Source organism: Lonchura striata, chromosome 23 (assembly GCF_050655825.1).
Source record: "Lonchura striata isolate lonStrDom1 chromosome 23, ASM5065582v1, whole genome shotgun sequence".
NCBI lineage: Eukaryota > Metazoa > Chordata > Aves > Passeriformes > Estrildidae > Lonchura > Lonchura striata.
In genome coordinates this window covers 8,701,139-8,717,056 of record NC_140725.1, presented here as the reverse complement: position 1 = coordinate 8,717,056, position 15,918 = coordinate 8,701,139, and the positions used below count along the sequence as shown (strand labels likewise).

The window sequence follows — 15,918 nt, the reverse complement described above, 5'->3', positions numbered from 1 at the left end:
TGATTGTGGTTGCTTATTATTTATATGTCACAGGAAACTTTCCAAAGCTCCTTGTATAGACAGGTCTTTGCTCTGAGTAATTTAGAATAAATATATATTCCCTGCCACATGAGCCTCTGTGCTCCAGGAAATGCAGGAAGGGCTCTTGATGAGCCCTTTGGGCAACCATCAGAACAGGAGAGATAAGGAGGAGGGAGGAGGTTGTCAGGAAAAAGGTGAAAGAAGAGTGGCCTTGGAGCTGGGAGCTGGAATCTGGGTGGTGAGGAGATGGATTTATGGGAAGACCAGAGGGATAATTTAGAAGGCAGCTGTTGACATGAAGCTCATAAAGCTGACACTGCTTAAATCCTCATCTGCATTCCCAGGACTTGGAAGGAGTGGATATCACTCTGGGAGTCTGTTCCAGTGGACTTCTTGTTTACAAAGATAAACTGAGAATCAATCGCTTCCCATGGCCCAAAGTCCTGAAGATTTCCTACAAACGCAGCAGCTTCTTCATAAAGATTCGGCCAGGGGAGGTACGACTGGCTCCTGTGGGCTCCTGTCATCCTCTGTTTCTTTGGGATGGTCGCTGTATGTGTCCCTGGAACGGAGCAGGGTGGGGTCAGGCTCTTCTCTGCAGAAACGTTGGACATCGGGGTGTCTGACCCCAGCTGGGGCTCCAAGCCAGCTGCTGACAGTGTAACAACGTGTCATCCAGCACCACCTCCTGGCATCACCGGGTATTCCCAACATCCAGGGAAAGGCCTGGGAGGTTGACAGATGAAACTGGGGCAGAACCAACTCATTTTTTGGAAACGGGGCAAGACAGTTGCTCTTTGTCTTGCTTGCATTCAAAGAAAATAATTAAAAATTAGAATCAGCTTTTCACCTAAGTGCAAGAAGCAGGGAATGGATGCATTGGTGCTGCCTCTCATGAATGGGGAAATCCCTGGAGCAGCATGGTTACATCAGGGAGAGAGGCTACAAAGGGGATCTGCCTCTTTCCTCTTCTTCCTCCTTCTCCTGCTTTCATGACCCAGCCTTGCAGGGAGGTCAGCCCACAGCTGGGCAGTATGACAGGGGGGATAAATCTACGGCCTGTTGCTCTGCAAATCCCTGTGCATCCTGAGGGATGCCTGGGCTAGTGGCCAGGCCCTCTCTTTCTTCTGACCTGAGGTCCTGCTGCACATTGTAAGGCAAGTTCAGCAGTTTGTGCCACAGCAGACCAGGGTAGTGGGCTGGGGACTGGGCTCCTACCACATATATTTCCTGCTATACGTAAATAACTTATGCTTTCCACAGCAAGAACAGTATGAAAGTACAATTGGGTTCAAGCTACCAAGTTATCGGGCAGCAAAGAAGCTCTGGAAAGTATGTGTTGAACATCACACCTTCTTCAGGTGGGTTTTCTGAACAGTAGCCTCACTCTGAGTAACTTAGTGCTTGAATTTAAATATTGAAAATGAACATTGCTCCTTAGCTTTTTGGAACAATGGGAGAGAAATGGTTTCAGGGACGGTAGCTGTTTATTTTGCAGAAAATTTTTAAGCAAGTTCTGCTTTGTAAGACCCATGATTTTTGGGTCATGTAGATGTGAGGCATCATCAGTATGTGCATTTCCTTGGCCAAGTAGATGAAAGAGGGTCCTTTTTATTTCTATTGTAATTCTTCTTCACATGCCCCTTCCTGGCTTTGGAGGTATGATTTTTAAATGTGTGTGTCTTTCAGGCTGACTTCCACTGAGGCCATCCCGAAAAGCAGGTTCCTGGCGCTGGGCTCCAAATTCCGCTACAGTGGCCGGACGCAGGCGCAGACGCGGCAGGCGAGCGCCCTGATCGACCGGCCCGCGCCCCAGTTCGAGCGCACAGCCAGCAAGAGAGTGTCCAGGAGCCTCGATGGAGGTGAGTCAGTCCCTGCTGCGTCTTCTCTCTCCCTTCTGGAGTCACCAGGATGCTGAAGTACTCCTTAAGGAACATCTGGATTCCCTGCTGTACCAAAATGCAGGTGTAACATGTCAGTGTCGTACAAGACCTTGTTCCTGCCCCTTACATGTTTAGGAATTATGTGCCTGTAGTGAGACTGAATTGGTGCTCAGTTGGTTAGAGCAGGGTGCTGATAACACCACAGGAATGGGTTTGTTCTCCATATTGGCCATTTACTTAAGAGTTAGACTATGCTCCTCATGGATCCCTTCCAACTCAGAGTATTCTGCGATTCTCTGATTCTGAGTTGGACTTGATGATCCTTGTGGGTCCCTTCCAACTCAGAAAATTCTGATTCATCACACAACCTTCATTCACATCAACAAAACCACCCAACCAAACCAAAAATTCCCCCAACACAGAATAAAAGTGGATGATTTGCACCTAATCCACCCCTTTTCCCTTCACCACAATTACAACAAGAGTTCCCCGTGATCATTCTGCTCTCTAATATTGCTCAGTACTTTTGCCCAATACCTCTCCCAGTTTTTATCCTTATCTCAATATCACAGCACTGTGAAGGCTGTTATGGGTAAATGAGCTCCATCTCAGCCAGACACAATACAAAAATGCAAACCAAGGGTGGTCCCAGCAGAGCTGACTGATGAAAAGAATTTAGGTAGGTGCTGAAGGCTTATGGCTAAGTTCTACTTGTAAAAATATTTCTTCATTTGATCTCAAAGCATTTTCCTTTGGAAAATCAGAAATTAAGCCTCTCTGTTTGTTTTGTTTAATGTGACTTCTTGAATTCTGTAGTTTTATGTGAGGAGGAAATTTTTGCCATGATAAAAACTTTTTCATTGTCTCTTAAAGCGATGCTCAGGTTGGAGTTGAGATAGGCTTATCTTTGAGATTTTAGAAAGAAATTGATAGCAGCAGAGGAGGTGAGGCATGGAAAAAGGAGTGCCTAAGTTTGGTCCATGTCATCTGTATCACAGGGTATTAAGATCCAAGGAAAGAGGGGCATCCCTGTGCACCACAGGCACCTGGCTGATGGAGCAAGGACCGTGTTGCTTTGATCCCTCAGTTTGTGCTGCAGCCTGGGGGGACCAGGGCTGTTCAGCATCCCATGGCCAGAAGCAGCTAGGCTGTCCCTGCTTCTGGGCTCAGTGATCTCCTGAGCCTGGGTTTTATGTCGTGGAGCTGGAGGGGAGGGATGGTTCAAACTCCATAAAGCAGCAAAGCCAAATTCCAGCTTTGGAGTCTGGGCATGTGCAATTCCTCAGGCACAGTGCACAGCAGCAAGGGAACCAGTGCTGCTGGTTGCCTGTTGACCATGTCATTATGACTCCAGTTGAGTAGAGAAATTGCAGCTGCAGTGCTACACCTGGATGTCAGAGCTGGGAGAAGAGCAGCCTGGGAATGTGACACTCCTGCCCCCTAGACATCTGCGCCTTTGTCATGTGGGTGGTCGTTAACATGTGCCCGTTTCTTCAGCTAAACGTGCGACTCAAAAGGTTGAGTTCAGAGCCATAGAGGAGGAGAAGCAGAAGGAGGTGGTGGTGGTTGAGGTTCCTGAACCAAAACCTGTGGATCAGATCCGAGAGAAGCCAGGTATAGCTGTGGTGGTGTCTAAAACTCTCTGCAATGCCTTTCCTATCCTCTCTACATGCTCGTTCCTGACAATTTCCAATTTTCACCAAATCTGGTGGCTTTCTCTCTTCATTTCTTTGCAAGAAGAGTTTCCCAGTGAGAGGAGACACAGCCCAGCTCTGGAAGACTCCTTAAATTTCCATCTTACACCTCATTAGATTGCAATTCTTGTGGGGAGGTGGGGAAAAGATTAGGATGTGGTGGCACTTGAGAACTCTTGTTAAATGTGGGTAGTTTTGTATTTATGGATTTGAAAACTTAAAAGTTTTCAAGTTTTGATCGTGAAACTTCTCATGAAGTTTCTGAAATTCTTCATCCCAGAACCTCCTTGCGATTTTGGGTTGGGTTTTTTTTCATGTTTGAGAAATGCTACCCATTTTGCTCTGTGGAGCTTATATTTCTCTTAGAATAGGTATTTTTAATAAATATCAATGCCCTTAAGAGGTGTGTAGGTACAACAGCACATTTGAGTACTCATAAATGTTATCACAGCAGCAGTGTTGCAAATATTTGCAGTCTTCATCACTTGGATAGTGACCACCTGTGGTGTGTTAGGGTTGGAGATAATTCACATGCAAATGCTTTGGGTATTCTCCTACCACCCAGAATTTTTTGACTGCATTACTGCTTTTGACTGCATGACTGCTTTTCTAGGATATAGATCAAGTTTTCATGAAGTGTGACAAACTTCCTCTCCATGGGCATTCCTTGAATCCTCACTAATCAGCATCTCCTGGTGGGGAAAGGCCAATGCTGTAAAAGCAGAAGGTGGGGAATTTAAGACACCAGGGCAGATTTGAAGTTGATCACTCAAGTATATTTAATTAATGCTGCTAGGTTTCTGATAACTTTTTTGACTGGATGTGTTTTTCCTGGATTTTGCCAGCCAGCACCTGCGTACCTCCAGACTTAGCAGGCAGAGCCCTTTCTAGTTCCACACTCAAGAACTGTTCCTGTGTGCCACATCTCCTTTCCTGGGCAAGGAGCCCATAAGTCTTATCTTTCCTCCACTCATCCAATACACTGCTGGGTCTGACAGCACTAAAAGGACTGACACACAGTTCCATTGTGGAAAATGACTATTGAGCTGCCTGCAAACTTCCTTGCTGTTCCCAGCTACTGAGAAGGGTCTCCTCATTTCTTGCTGTGGTGATCATTGTGTGTTTGTGTGGGTCCCCAACCCCCATTAACACCTGCAAACCTCTTTTTAGCCAAACACACTCTTGAAACTTTTGAAATGAAACCCATTGCAGAGGAGGAAGAGGAGGAGGAAGAGGTAGAGGTCGTTAAGGTTCCTGTTGTCAAGCCAAAGTCAGTGGAGCTGGTGCAGCCGCGGTCAGGTACAGCTGCAGTGGTGTTTGGTGGCAGTGGCTCCTGTGCTGTTGTTACTGGGGTGAGGTGATGCAGTGCTGTAGGACAGGTTACACTGGTTGTAGTGGTGTTTGTTGGCACTAAAATCACTCCTGGCTTTGCTGTGTGCTGCTTTTCAGGTGTGCTCTGGGTGCAGTGAGGGGGTGCCATGCCCTGGCTGTGTGTGGAAGTGAGTGTGCAGTGGCCTCTTGGAGCTGCTTCCATACTGTCCCTTCTTGTGAAGTTTGTTCCCCTGAGCTGCAGGAGTGTACAGTGCCTGGAAATCAGGTTATGAGATCTGGGACTGCTAGAGGTCAGCTATATTCCACTTTATTTCTTCACTAGGGAACTGCTATTTGCCTAGCTGGGGAAGGATGTCAGAGCAACATCGCTGCTGCAGACAGATCCATATTAATCATAACTAAAAGTAGAGTTGGTTATTTGTTGCAGGAAGAGGAGATTGAAGCCATAGAGGGAGGTAACTGGGAACATCACATGTTTCCTTGGTTGCTATGAAAACCACTGGAGAATGGTCATGGCCCCAAGGCTGCCAGAGCTCCAGGAGCATTTGGACAATGCTTTCAGGCACTGGGTGGGATTGTTGAGATGTTCTGTGCAGGACCAGGAATTGTACTTGATGATCCCTGTGGGTGTCTTCCACCTCAGCAGATTCTGTATTCCATGGGATGTGTGGCAGCAGATCAGACATCAGCTGGTGTCAGACCTGAGCACATCCAGGGCTCTCCCATTGTAGCTGCCTCTTCTCATCCATCTCTGCACTTTCCCTCATCCTGACTTTTCTGCTCCCAGTAGGGACTGTTGGTGAGGTGATGGTCATGGTGATGGTGATCGGTCATAGAATTCTGGAATGGTTTGGGTTGCAAGAGACCTTAAAAATCACCCCATTCCAACCTATGCTTTATATCTCAGTGCTTTTTACTGTCTTTAAATCATATGTCAAAATAGCCAAAGGCAGTTAATCATGAAAATGTAACTAAAATACAGTTCTGGCAGCCCAGAACTCATTGTTGGATGGCACAGGAGAAGCTTGGTGTCTGTTACCATTTTTCCTGTATGTCTTGATACTCTGGGAGAGCAGGAAGAGAGATGGCCCTGCAGATTTACTGATGGCAATATTTCCTTTGCTGCTTCCTCTTTAAGGTGGCATTTTAACACATCCATAACTTTTTTAGCCAAACGTGATCTTGGCAGTATTGAGATAAGCCCAATTGAAGAGGAGGAGGAGGAGGGAGACAAAACGATGGTGGTGAGAGAGCTAGAGCCGCTGCCGAAGGAGTCAGGTACCACCTCAGTGACAGCTTTGCACTCCCAGCATCCTCCTCATCCCAGCCGTCCCTGCCATCTCACCTCTGTACAACCTTCCCAGCAGCTGTCACTGCTTCTGTGACATGAATACACTTGGACACCACACTTACTGTCCTTTGAAGAGGATAACACAGTGTCTGGGTCACAGAAATGAACTGCTGTGCCGAGGAGCAGGGAGAGGGTGGAGCTGGCAGTGGTTGGGTGGGTTTTAAGATTGTTTACAGCAGGATGTGATGTCTAGGAGTTTGTCTTGAAAGTGTCATTCCAATCTCTGGAAATTCAGAAATTTAAAAAAATTCTTTTTTTGCCTCCACCTTGTACATTTTTGGCCACATGGATACCTTATTCTCTCTATGTTTTATTAAGACACCGATGAGATGTTGTTACCTTTTCAGTACAACAGGATTTCTTACTGAGGAGTTGCTTGAAATTACAATTTTTATTTTAACAGCAAATTTTCTATGAGTGACCTCATGTTGGCTGGAATATGATACACAGTATGGTCCTGCTGCAAACTGTGATTTTGGGAATGTGAGACCATGTCAAAGGTATTCTTTTATGTGACAGGGTATCTTTTAGTGAAACATCCCTAAAAACCAACATCAGGAGGACCAAATAGCTTATTATATACCTAGGTGCACACAGGAAATGAATTTGGGCTTGCTTTGTCACACAGCTTTGGCTTGACTATTTCCTTGGGTTTGGGCAACTACCTGGCAAATCAGGAGCTGAAGGAAAAGAGTAGGCAGTTGATTTTGTGTTCACCCAGTGCTTATATTTACAACTGTCATCCTCTGAAAAGATGATTTTTGGCAGCATGCTGTTCATTTCTGCACTGTCACTGGCCTGGAGGTGATGGGTATCTTCCTGCTGTGCTGCCTTGAAGATATCCAGCTCAGACATACAGCCCCACCTGCCTTGAAACCCACCGGGAAGTTGCTGAGAAGTTTGCTAGAGCAATGCTTATTGATTATTTTTTGGGGGGGGGGGGGGGGTGAAAGCGTGTTTTTCTTCCAGAAGCCATATGTTTCTGCATGAGGAGATGCCCATGAGTACAGAACTCCTCACGTTGTGTCTTTTCTAGTTGCATTGGAAGGAAGTCCGTGTCAGTTGTGTGTGAAGGACCCAAAAATTCATGGCACAATGTCAAAAATAGATTTGCCTTTCTGGTGTGGCTTCTCTGCAGAGTGCAAGCTTGCTTTTGTAAACCATCTGCTATGGGGTTTTATTTGATTTTATTTTAGGCCATAAAGAAAATAATCTCAACTCTCCTGTACTAAATGCACAAGCTGCTTTGCTCAACATCTTTATTTCTTTTCCCATTTATTTGTCCTCCTCCTCCTTCTCCATTTCTTTTTAAATGACAGCACTGTAATTTGGAAAGACTTTGCACAGTCCTTTGAAAAGTCACCTGCTCTGAACTGTGTCCCTGTCTGTCTCCCATCCTCAGCAGTGGCTGTGATAACCCCAGAGCGGAGTCCCCGGCCCACTTCAGCCCCAGCTATTGCTCAGAGCCACCCTGCAGAGCCAGCCCCAGCTAAGTCCAACGTGAAGGACATGGCCACATCTAAAGTAGGGAAGGAAACAGCAAAATCTGATGGGAGACGTGAAGAATATCCACTGGAGAAACATGAGGACCCAGTGGATGCCTCAAAGGTAGGTCAGAGCAGTCTCTTGGGAAGAGCTGGGCTGGAGCATTGCTCAAGAAAGTCACCCCAAAGCAGCAGCTCTGTCCTGGGAGATGGGGGGTTTATCCCTCATCCCTCAGTGTTGGGTGGGAACAGGCACAGGGGTCTGGGTGCCAGGGAAATCCCAGCTGTGATGTTCCAGGTGGAAGAAGGAACTCCAGGGCAGTTTGAGTATTGGTGGTTGTAGTCAAAGCAAGTGCAGCCTGCTGATAGATGGTAAAAAACACTGGCAAGAGTTGCACGTGATCATGGAGCTAGAGTTCAGAGCTCACCCATGGCCAGACTGTGCACCCTGATTCCTGGTATGACAGCAGGAGGGAATTGCAGTGAAATCAGTGATAATGGATCTGGTCTGCAGCCCAGTGCCAGAATGTTTTTCAGCATGATAGGCCTTTGCTGGGAGAGCTGGTAATACAGTGCCTGCAAACTGGACTAAAACTTCAGTTAGTTTAAAACTTGAAACTTGAAAATGGCACTGGTGAGACCTTGGGGAGTTTATTGTTTATATTCTGTACTTTTAATGGTTATTTGATTTTTATATAAATGTGTGAGTTCTTTGCTGGGGTTGATACTTGTGTGCTGTTCTAATAAGTCAAAATAATGTGCAAAATTATTGCTGATATTACGGTGTCCATAATATTCAGCAGATATTACTGACTTATTGAAACCTTACAGTGGTGCAACAGAAGTGTTTGCCTTGAGACACAGTTTTCACATTACTCCAAAATTTAGCTGTTCTCAGCATTTCTGGAACCACATAATTCTAAACATATCACACAAGTCAGTCTTGTGAGCATCTCCAGGGAAGATCCCTATTAATTAAGGTTTGGAGATGGAGGTGAAGAAAGAGCAGTTGCTTCAAAAAATTCCATGGCCTGCATGAACAGTAATTTTTAAATGAAACTGCTGAAGAGAACTTCAGACTGGCAGTGTGGGGTGGGAATTCGAGCACAAAGATCCTGCCCCGCTATTCCTGCCCAGCTGCTCCCCCCAATTATGTTACACTGAGAATGTGGGAATTTTACTTCTCCCATCCTACTTATTACAGGTTTTTTTCCTAAATGCTTAAACATTAGATTTTTTTCTTCTTTAAATATAGTTGTGGGAGGAAAATATGGATTTGAACGTACTAAATTTACTTTTCTCCAATGGAGCTGCATCACTTCTTCTAACACCCACTGATGCTTTTGCCTTCAGAGTATTTGTCAATCTAGTTTCCCTAAAATACTTCCTTTAGAGTGTTAAGACAATCTTGGCTTTCTACTCATGGACAGGAAAGAACTTATTAGGAATAGGAAAGAACCTATTTTGTGATGTTAGGCTTGGTTTTGTAGCTATGTCTCTTCTTACTGCCTCCTCCACCATAGTACCTGTGATACAACCAATAATTTCTGGTTTTGAGAAGGTGTGTGTTAATTTGAGCATGTTGCTTTGTTTGTATTTTTACTGGGAGATCCAGCTGCCAATGCCATTTGAAAACATTGCCTAACCAAGCTAATGCAAGTGGGAAGCCCTTCTTCAGAAGCACTGGTTTCAAATACAAATAATTCTCAAGCTGGAGGAATTATTTAACATGCTGTTGACTAACAAAGTGCTGGGGAGCTGCCATGTTATTAACCCCTGCCCAGGGCTGCATGTTGGTTTTTGCCTGTTCCCCCAGCACTTCAAAACCAACTTTATGCAGCTGTTTTCAGAAACTAAATGGTTTCTTAAAACAAATCTACTAACAAGAAATGTTTTTGCCAATTTATTTCTTAAATGTAGGTGAGGAAAACACACACTGAGATCACAGTCCCCACCATGAATGGTGCCCAGCCCCAGGTTTGTGCTAATAATTCAGTTTAGGTTGCTCACACTTTTTTTTTTCCAAGGTTCAACATAGTTATATGAACCAACAACTCTTTTTTTCTTTTTTTTTTTATCACTGCCCAACACCAGCAGCCTGCAGAAAAAGAGGAAGAGCTGATAAGAATGAGGAAGGTTAGCCATTTTACGCTTTCACTGGCCAAATTTGCCATGTCATTCATGCATCTGTAACCTGTTTAAAAAGACAGTGCTCCAATTTCTTCATGGGTTTTGGGCTGGGGTATTGATTTTCTTTTAAACTATCAAATACTTGATTTGAAAATTAATAGCCTTTTGTCCCATAGACCACCTCATTGCTGAAATTATGCATGTTGAATTTTCAGAAGGAACACGTATTTTGATTTATGAAATTTCTTCTCTGTAACAAATTTAGCTAGAAACTAAACGTAGCCTGCATTGCCAGAAATGCAAAACAAAAATCAGGAGAAAGCTTCTTTGGTATTGATTAAGTAATAGGGAAGCATCCAAGATGGGAAAGTGGTTACAGTGCAGTTGCTGTGCACATTGGGACCTCGTAAAAGTCCCCAGTGCGGCCTCAAACTTGGGGGTGGGCCTGCATCTCTCAGGAATATGGTGTGGTGACTCTGCTTCCACAGAAAACCAGGAGCTGTCTCTTTGTGGCCAGAGCCAAGGCCCCCTGGGAGCTGTCTCTTTAAAGGACTCATTGCATCTCCCACTCGCCATGAACCAGACCCCCATTCCCAGCGGAATTTCCACTCCATGCTGCCACAGCGCTGCACTCCCAACGCTGAGTTAACTTTTTAATTTGCTGATTTATTGATCGCACAAGACCAACATTTTAATTTTTTGTGCTTTTTTTTTTGTTTTGTTTTGTTTTCCCCTTTTCTTTCATTTTCACAGAAGAGATCAAAGAGGCTAGATGGTGAAAACATTTATATCAGGCATAGCAATTTAATGTTGGAGGTTTGTATGAACTTGAAGCTTTTTTTGAGTTGCATTTGCTAAAACTTCTGTATCTGCACTGAACTTCTTCCTCTTCTGCTGCTGCCCTTGTTTTTGCATGCTCTTGCATGAAAGACCTTTTGATTTTATTTGATATTTTAATTATGCTTCTGCATGGTGACAGTAAGCATGATGATGTGCAGGCCTTCTTCCTTCTTCCTCTTCTGACTTTCATTCTCTCATACCTCCCCAAAATACATGATTGGCAGTGCTCAGATCTGCTCTGGGACCCACTGGCTGCTCAGGGGGGTCATGGATTGTAGTGCTGGGCTCATTGACCAGTTTTTCACTACTTAAAACAAATTTTTTTCCTGGGGGAAAATCCAGTCTGTGAAAATATAAAATTCAGGAGAAGCTGTAGTGAAGGCAGATTGCCTAGAGCAGCTGTGGTTGCCCTTGGATCCCTGGAAGTGTCCATGGCCAGGTTGGATAGGGTTTGGAGCAAGCTGGGATAGTGGAAGGTGTCTCTGCCCAGGACAGGGGGAGAATGGGATGGACTTTAAGTTCCCTTCCAACCCAAAGCATTCCAGGATTATGTGAAATTGTCACCTCTGTGGTGTCCAGGCCACCACAATGTCAATGTTGCTTCAGGCAGGAGTGATCTTTTTGGATGATGCAGTAGTGTTTGCAGCTTTTCCATGCTCTTCCCAGGCCTTTTTGGCCTTGCAGCACCTCACTACCCTTGGGCCTCATCCTGCCTCAGTGCCAAGTCCCTCTGGATCTGACAGAGAGGCTCAGTGGTCAGGGGTGGCTCATCCTTCCATAGTACAGCTCCTCTCTTCGGATTTCAAAGCCCTTTCCACTTGTTTTCACCTAAGCTCAGTCTCAGAACAGACCATGCCAATCATATATTTTCTTTAATACACTCTGTTATGGGAGATGTTTTGTGGCTTCTGATACTCAGTCCTGTGTTACATGTTCCTACTCAAACTTGCAGCACCAGCAGCTTGTAGGGTTTTCCCTAGTGGTATCCCTTGAAAGTGGAGTGTACTAACTGCCTTCTCATCAGAATGTTCAAAGTTTTGCAGCTCCTGTGTGGGTTTCTTGGGGTTTGTTGTTTTTGTTTTGGTTATTTTTTTTGACTGCTACATCATAGAACTTTGAGTCACAAGTGAAGGATCTGCACATGATAGGCAGAGTTTGGCCACCGTTGGAGCGCTCTGAAGACCGTGCCTGTTGCTTTTTCACCTAATTCAAACAGCTCCAATTCCCCAACCCCAAACACAGCTTTATTATTGCTTCTAACTTATTTTTTCCCCTCAGTGCAATACTTGCCTCCAAGCCCTTTCCTTCTCCAGTTCTCTTCCCACAGTTCTGTTGCAGGTACTCCAGCCCTCCCCTACAATAGGGCTGACTCAGCAGCTCACCCCCTTTTTTCCCTTTATTTTTTTAATCCATGCACTTGGCAGATCAGGTATTTTCCTGGCAGACCTCACACTCCTGAAGCTGCCTAGTGATTTTACTGAAAGCCTTTTAACGCTCCATGTGCACTGGCTTCCTGCAGAAAGGGAAAACCAGGAGGAAAAGGGTGACACTGAGCAAGCTGGTTCCTCAAGGTGCTCCCAGACCTGGCTCCACGTACCTCCTCGTGGCTTTGGCTCCTCTGCCAGCCTCCCAGGCCCTGCTCCTGGGCAGTGCTGGAAAGCCAAGGTGATCCTTCTTTCTTCTCTGAGCCAGGAGCAGCTGTAGGGTTCTTGGACCAGGCAGGGACTTACCCCAGAGTCCACAGCAGACTCATTTCTACTTTTTTTCCCTACCTAACAGGCTCTTGCCTTATACTTTCATCTAGGATAGAAGCCAAAATTTGTTATTTTCTCCCCAGAACTGTGCCAAATAAGGTAAATATTTTTAAAGAGGCATTTGGAGTTAAGCCCTGTGGAGGGAGAGTGGTGTGTCCTTGGTGAACTGCAGGAATGGAGATTTTTGGGAGGGCCCTCCTTTAGGGATGCATTTGCTGTCCCATTTTCTAAAATCGATGGGCTGAGTACCACCTAAAAGCACAAAAAGAGTGACATTTCCTGGTGATGCTTTTACTGACCTTGATTTTCCCCTTTCTCGCTGCTTTTTGGCCTTGTCCTGAAAAGTTGTTTGCCTTCTGCAAAAGCTTTCTTTTCTACAGCCTCTGATTTGCTTGCAAGGAAGAGCTATTTTTAAAGGTTGACTTGCCTTGAAGTATGTGTGTTTATGCTGTAAACTGGCATCACACAGTAAAAATCTGACTTTTTCCAGATGAAACATCTTAGCAGGAGTTTCTTGATTGATCCAGCATAAAATAAAATTTCAGTTTGATTTTTTTCCAAAAAAAAAAAAAATCCCATCTTTGTTTCTGAAGTGTAAAACTGCCTATGATTGCTCCTGGAGGGATGAGATGAGAGGGAGGGAAAAAAAATGGCAATGGGGATATTCTGGAAGCAAAGATAATTTCTGCTAGGAAAAAAGAGAAACAGGTATGAAGTGAGTAAATAAAATTGAGAAAATATTTTCTTTATCATCAATTGTATTAATACCTGGAAGTACTCGTGTTAGCAGAGGGTAAAGAAAGCAAGCCCACAAAATTTAAAGATGTTAAATTTAATAACCCAAAGAAACATAGTCTGGCAAATTTAAAAAATCCTGTTTGGGGAAAATCCATGATATTCTAGCTCAGCTGTCACCTGGTTTGGTGTAGCTTGAGATGAATCAATGGCATGTCCTGCTGCTGGAGGAGACCCTGTTCTGGGGTTGCAGTTTATGTCAGTTTATCAAAGAGGAGGAGAGAGGACACTCCCTTTGTGTGTTTGCAGTGTGAGCACAGTTTGGGAAGTTGTCAGTAGTTCTGCTAAGTGCAGCTTTGCTAAACACAGTTTAGGCAGTCCCGAGTCTCTCCGTGTCCCTTCACTTATCCTGTCCTTTTGCTGATAGGATCTAGATAAGACCCAGGACGAAATAAAGAAGCATCATGCCAACATCAGTGAATTGAAGAAAAACTTCATGGAATCCGTCCCAGAGCCTCGGCCGAGTGAGTGGGACAAACGTTTGTCCACCCACTCCCCCTTCCGAAGCCTCAACGTCAACGGGCAGATTCCCACAGGAGCGGATGGAGTGAGTACCTCGGCATGGGGTGTTCCGAGGGGCAGCGCTGCACTGTGGGATTCAGCTCCCCTTAGCTTCTGCTTATTTTCAATTTTAATAGTTAGTATTGACTTGTACCATGTAGAATGTTCTCTGAGAGAATCAAAGCTTTAGTCATAGTATCATAAAAATGTGGTTTTTTGGTAGAGAAGGATGTAAGAATTCCTTAACTGGTATTGATGTTACTTTTCCTAGTGTTGCTGTCAGTGTCAGATGCTAGACAGCACTTCCCATGGCTGGTTTGGGGACTGGTTCATTCCTGGATCTCCTCAGAATGTGGAAAAAAACCCTGACAAACCCAATATCCAAAGACCGAAATTATTACTTCAGTTATAATATTACAGATAACCCAGCGTAGAAGCACTGGGATCGGATGATTTTTCCAAAATCATTTTGTTCTCCAGTTAATCTGGTATGTTGTTGGGTTTTGACTTGCATTAGGAACTCCAGGGGCTGATCTGCTGTGGAGGCTTTGAGAAGACTCCTTGAGTGGCCACAGCAGGGCTGTTCAAACATGATGAGAATCTCCCTCCTTCCAGGAACTGTGTGTTAGTAACCACATACACTCACAGTTTCTCTGCTAATTTGCTTAAAATGGTAATTTTTCAAGGAAAAAACAGTCACCAACTGGTTTCTTCTGGCTAACAGACAGTTCTGTGTCATGCTGGTGGTAACTGGCTCAGATTTGGAGTCTGTGAGTAAAACTGTAGTTAGTGCCTGTGGTAATCAGTCTTTTAAGTGGTAAATGCAATTTTTTATTGCAACAGAAAAATTGCATCCTGACTGCAAGTGGTGGCAATTGGAGACTCTCCTTCCTTCCCAAAGCCCTGCAGATGAACTAGTATTTCATGTTCAAACAAGGCAGATACTTATTAATCAGGAAATAATCTTTCAGTGGATGGAGGGAGGGTAATTGTAACATGTACAAAGGGTTTAACACCGAGTTTATTACTCCTCGAAGCTTGGAGTAAAGCCAGGGCTAAAGGGCTTTTTGTGCCTACTGGAAAAATGAGATCCCCAAAATGAACTTAATCAGGGTTGGTTGTTACAGAAGTTCAGAATGGTTTAGATTGGAAGGGAACTTAAAGCCCCTCCAGTCCCACCCCTGCCATGGGCTGGGGCACCTTCCACTGTCCTGGGTTCCTCCAAGCCCCAGCCTGACTCTCCAGGGATCCAGGGGCAGCCACTGCTTTTGTGGGCAGCCTAACATTGGGATTACCCTGTTTAACAAATGGATGGACTTTACCCTCTGTGGCTGAGCCTCAGTGTAGATTCCTCAGGAGTGTGGGCAGCAGAGCTCTGCTCACAGTGCCCCGTGGGTGGGATAGAGCAGAGGCTCTCAAGCTCTACAACTGCAGTTCAAGAATGTTATTCTTGGTTTTTATAAAGAATTTCTTGCAAGGTGACCACACTGAGACCTTGGAGGGCTGCTGGTCACCATAACTGGATGGTGTGGGCTTGTCCCACCTAAGACTGCAGTGGATCTGGAGCGCTGCAGAATTGGTGTCAGCCCTAGATTTGCATTTCTGGAAGTTCCTTCTTAATCTGGTCCTCTTTGAAAAAGTGATCTCACCCTGAGGTTGCTATGTCCTACTTTGAACTTCCAGAAATGCATCTTCCCCAGGCACTGACCGGGGAAGAAAGATTTCCCTCACGTGCATGTGTTGAAGGATCATAAATCAGATGGTAATTAAGGATTGTAAATCATGGTGCAAAGCCATCGCTCCTGTTCATGATGGTACCTTCGACCTGCCTTAGTGGCCAAAGGGTTTTTTGCCAGAGGCCACTTCTCTGCTATTCCTGTATGTTTTATTATGAGACAACTGAACCGTAACACGCTTTGTGTGTCCAGGTCAAGAAAGTCACTGTCCCATCTTCTGAGAGACAGGTTGGTGGGCTTGAGGCAAAGCTGCTGCTCTGATCTGTGCTTCTGAACCAGATTTGCTATTGCAATGGCACTGAGCAAAAGCTCAACAGCAGCTGCTGGATAATGGTTTTTCATTTTTTTGCTACATTAAGTAGTTTTGTAACTCACACCCAGAGGACTTTGGCACTGC

The 15,918-nt window shown here is 44.9% G+C and overlaps 1 protein-coding gene across 31 annotated transcripts in view; it reads left to right on the top strand.

The window, feature by feature from the left end:
* The window catches only part of EPB41 (erythrocyte membrane protein band 4.1), a 94,030-nt gene that overhangs the window by 56,748 nt on the left and 21,364 nt on the right, over nucleotides 1-15,918 (top strand). For 11 of the 31 annotated variants that reach the window (XM_085559937.1, XM_085559938.1, XM_085559917.1 and 8 more), the window contains 10 exons: nucleotides 366-518; nucleotides 1,285-1,382; nucleotides 1,711-1,883; nucleotides 3,402-3,518; nucleotides 4,769-4,897; nucleotides 7,684-7,889; nucleotides 9,686-9,742; nucleotides 9,860-9,901; nucleotides 10,649-10,711; nucleotides 13,652-13,831. In XM_085559937.1, coding sequence (XP_085416063.1) covers nucleotides 366-518; nucleotides 1,285-1,382; nucleotides 1,711-1,883; nucleotides 3,402-3,518; nucleotides 4,769-4,897; nucleotides 7,684-7,889; nucleotides 9,686-9,742; nucleotides 9,860-9,901; nucleotides 10,649-10,711; nucleotides 13,652-13,831 — 1,218 coding nt within the window. Of the gene's footprint in view, nucleotides 1-365; nucleotides 519-1,284; nucleotides 1,383-1,710; nucleotides 1,884-3,401; nucleotides 3,519-4,768; nucleotides 4,898-6,100; nucleotides 6,209-7,683; nucleotides 7,890-9,685; nucleotides 9,743-9,859; nucleotides 9,902-10,648; nucleotides 10,712-13,651; nucleotides 13,832-15,713; nucleotides 15,750-15,918 lie in introns of all 31 variants that reach the window. The other 20 variants (XM_085559918.1, XM_085559940.1, XM_085559942.1 and 17 more) reach the window with 17 other exon arrangements.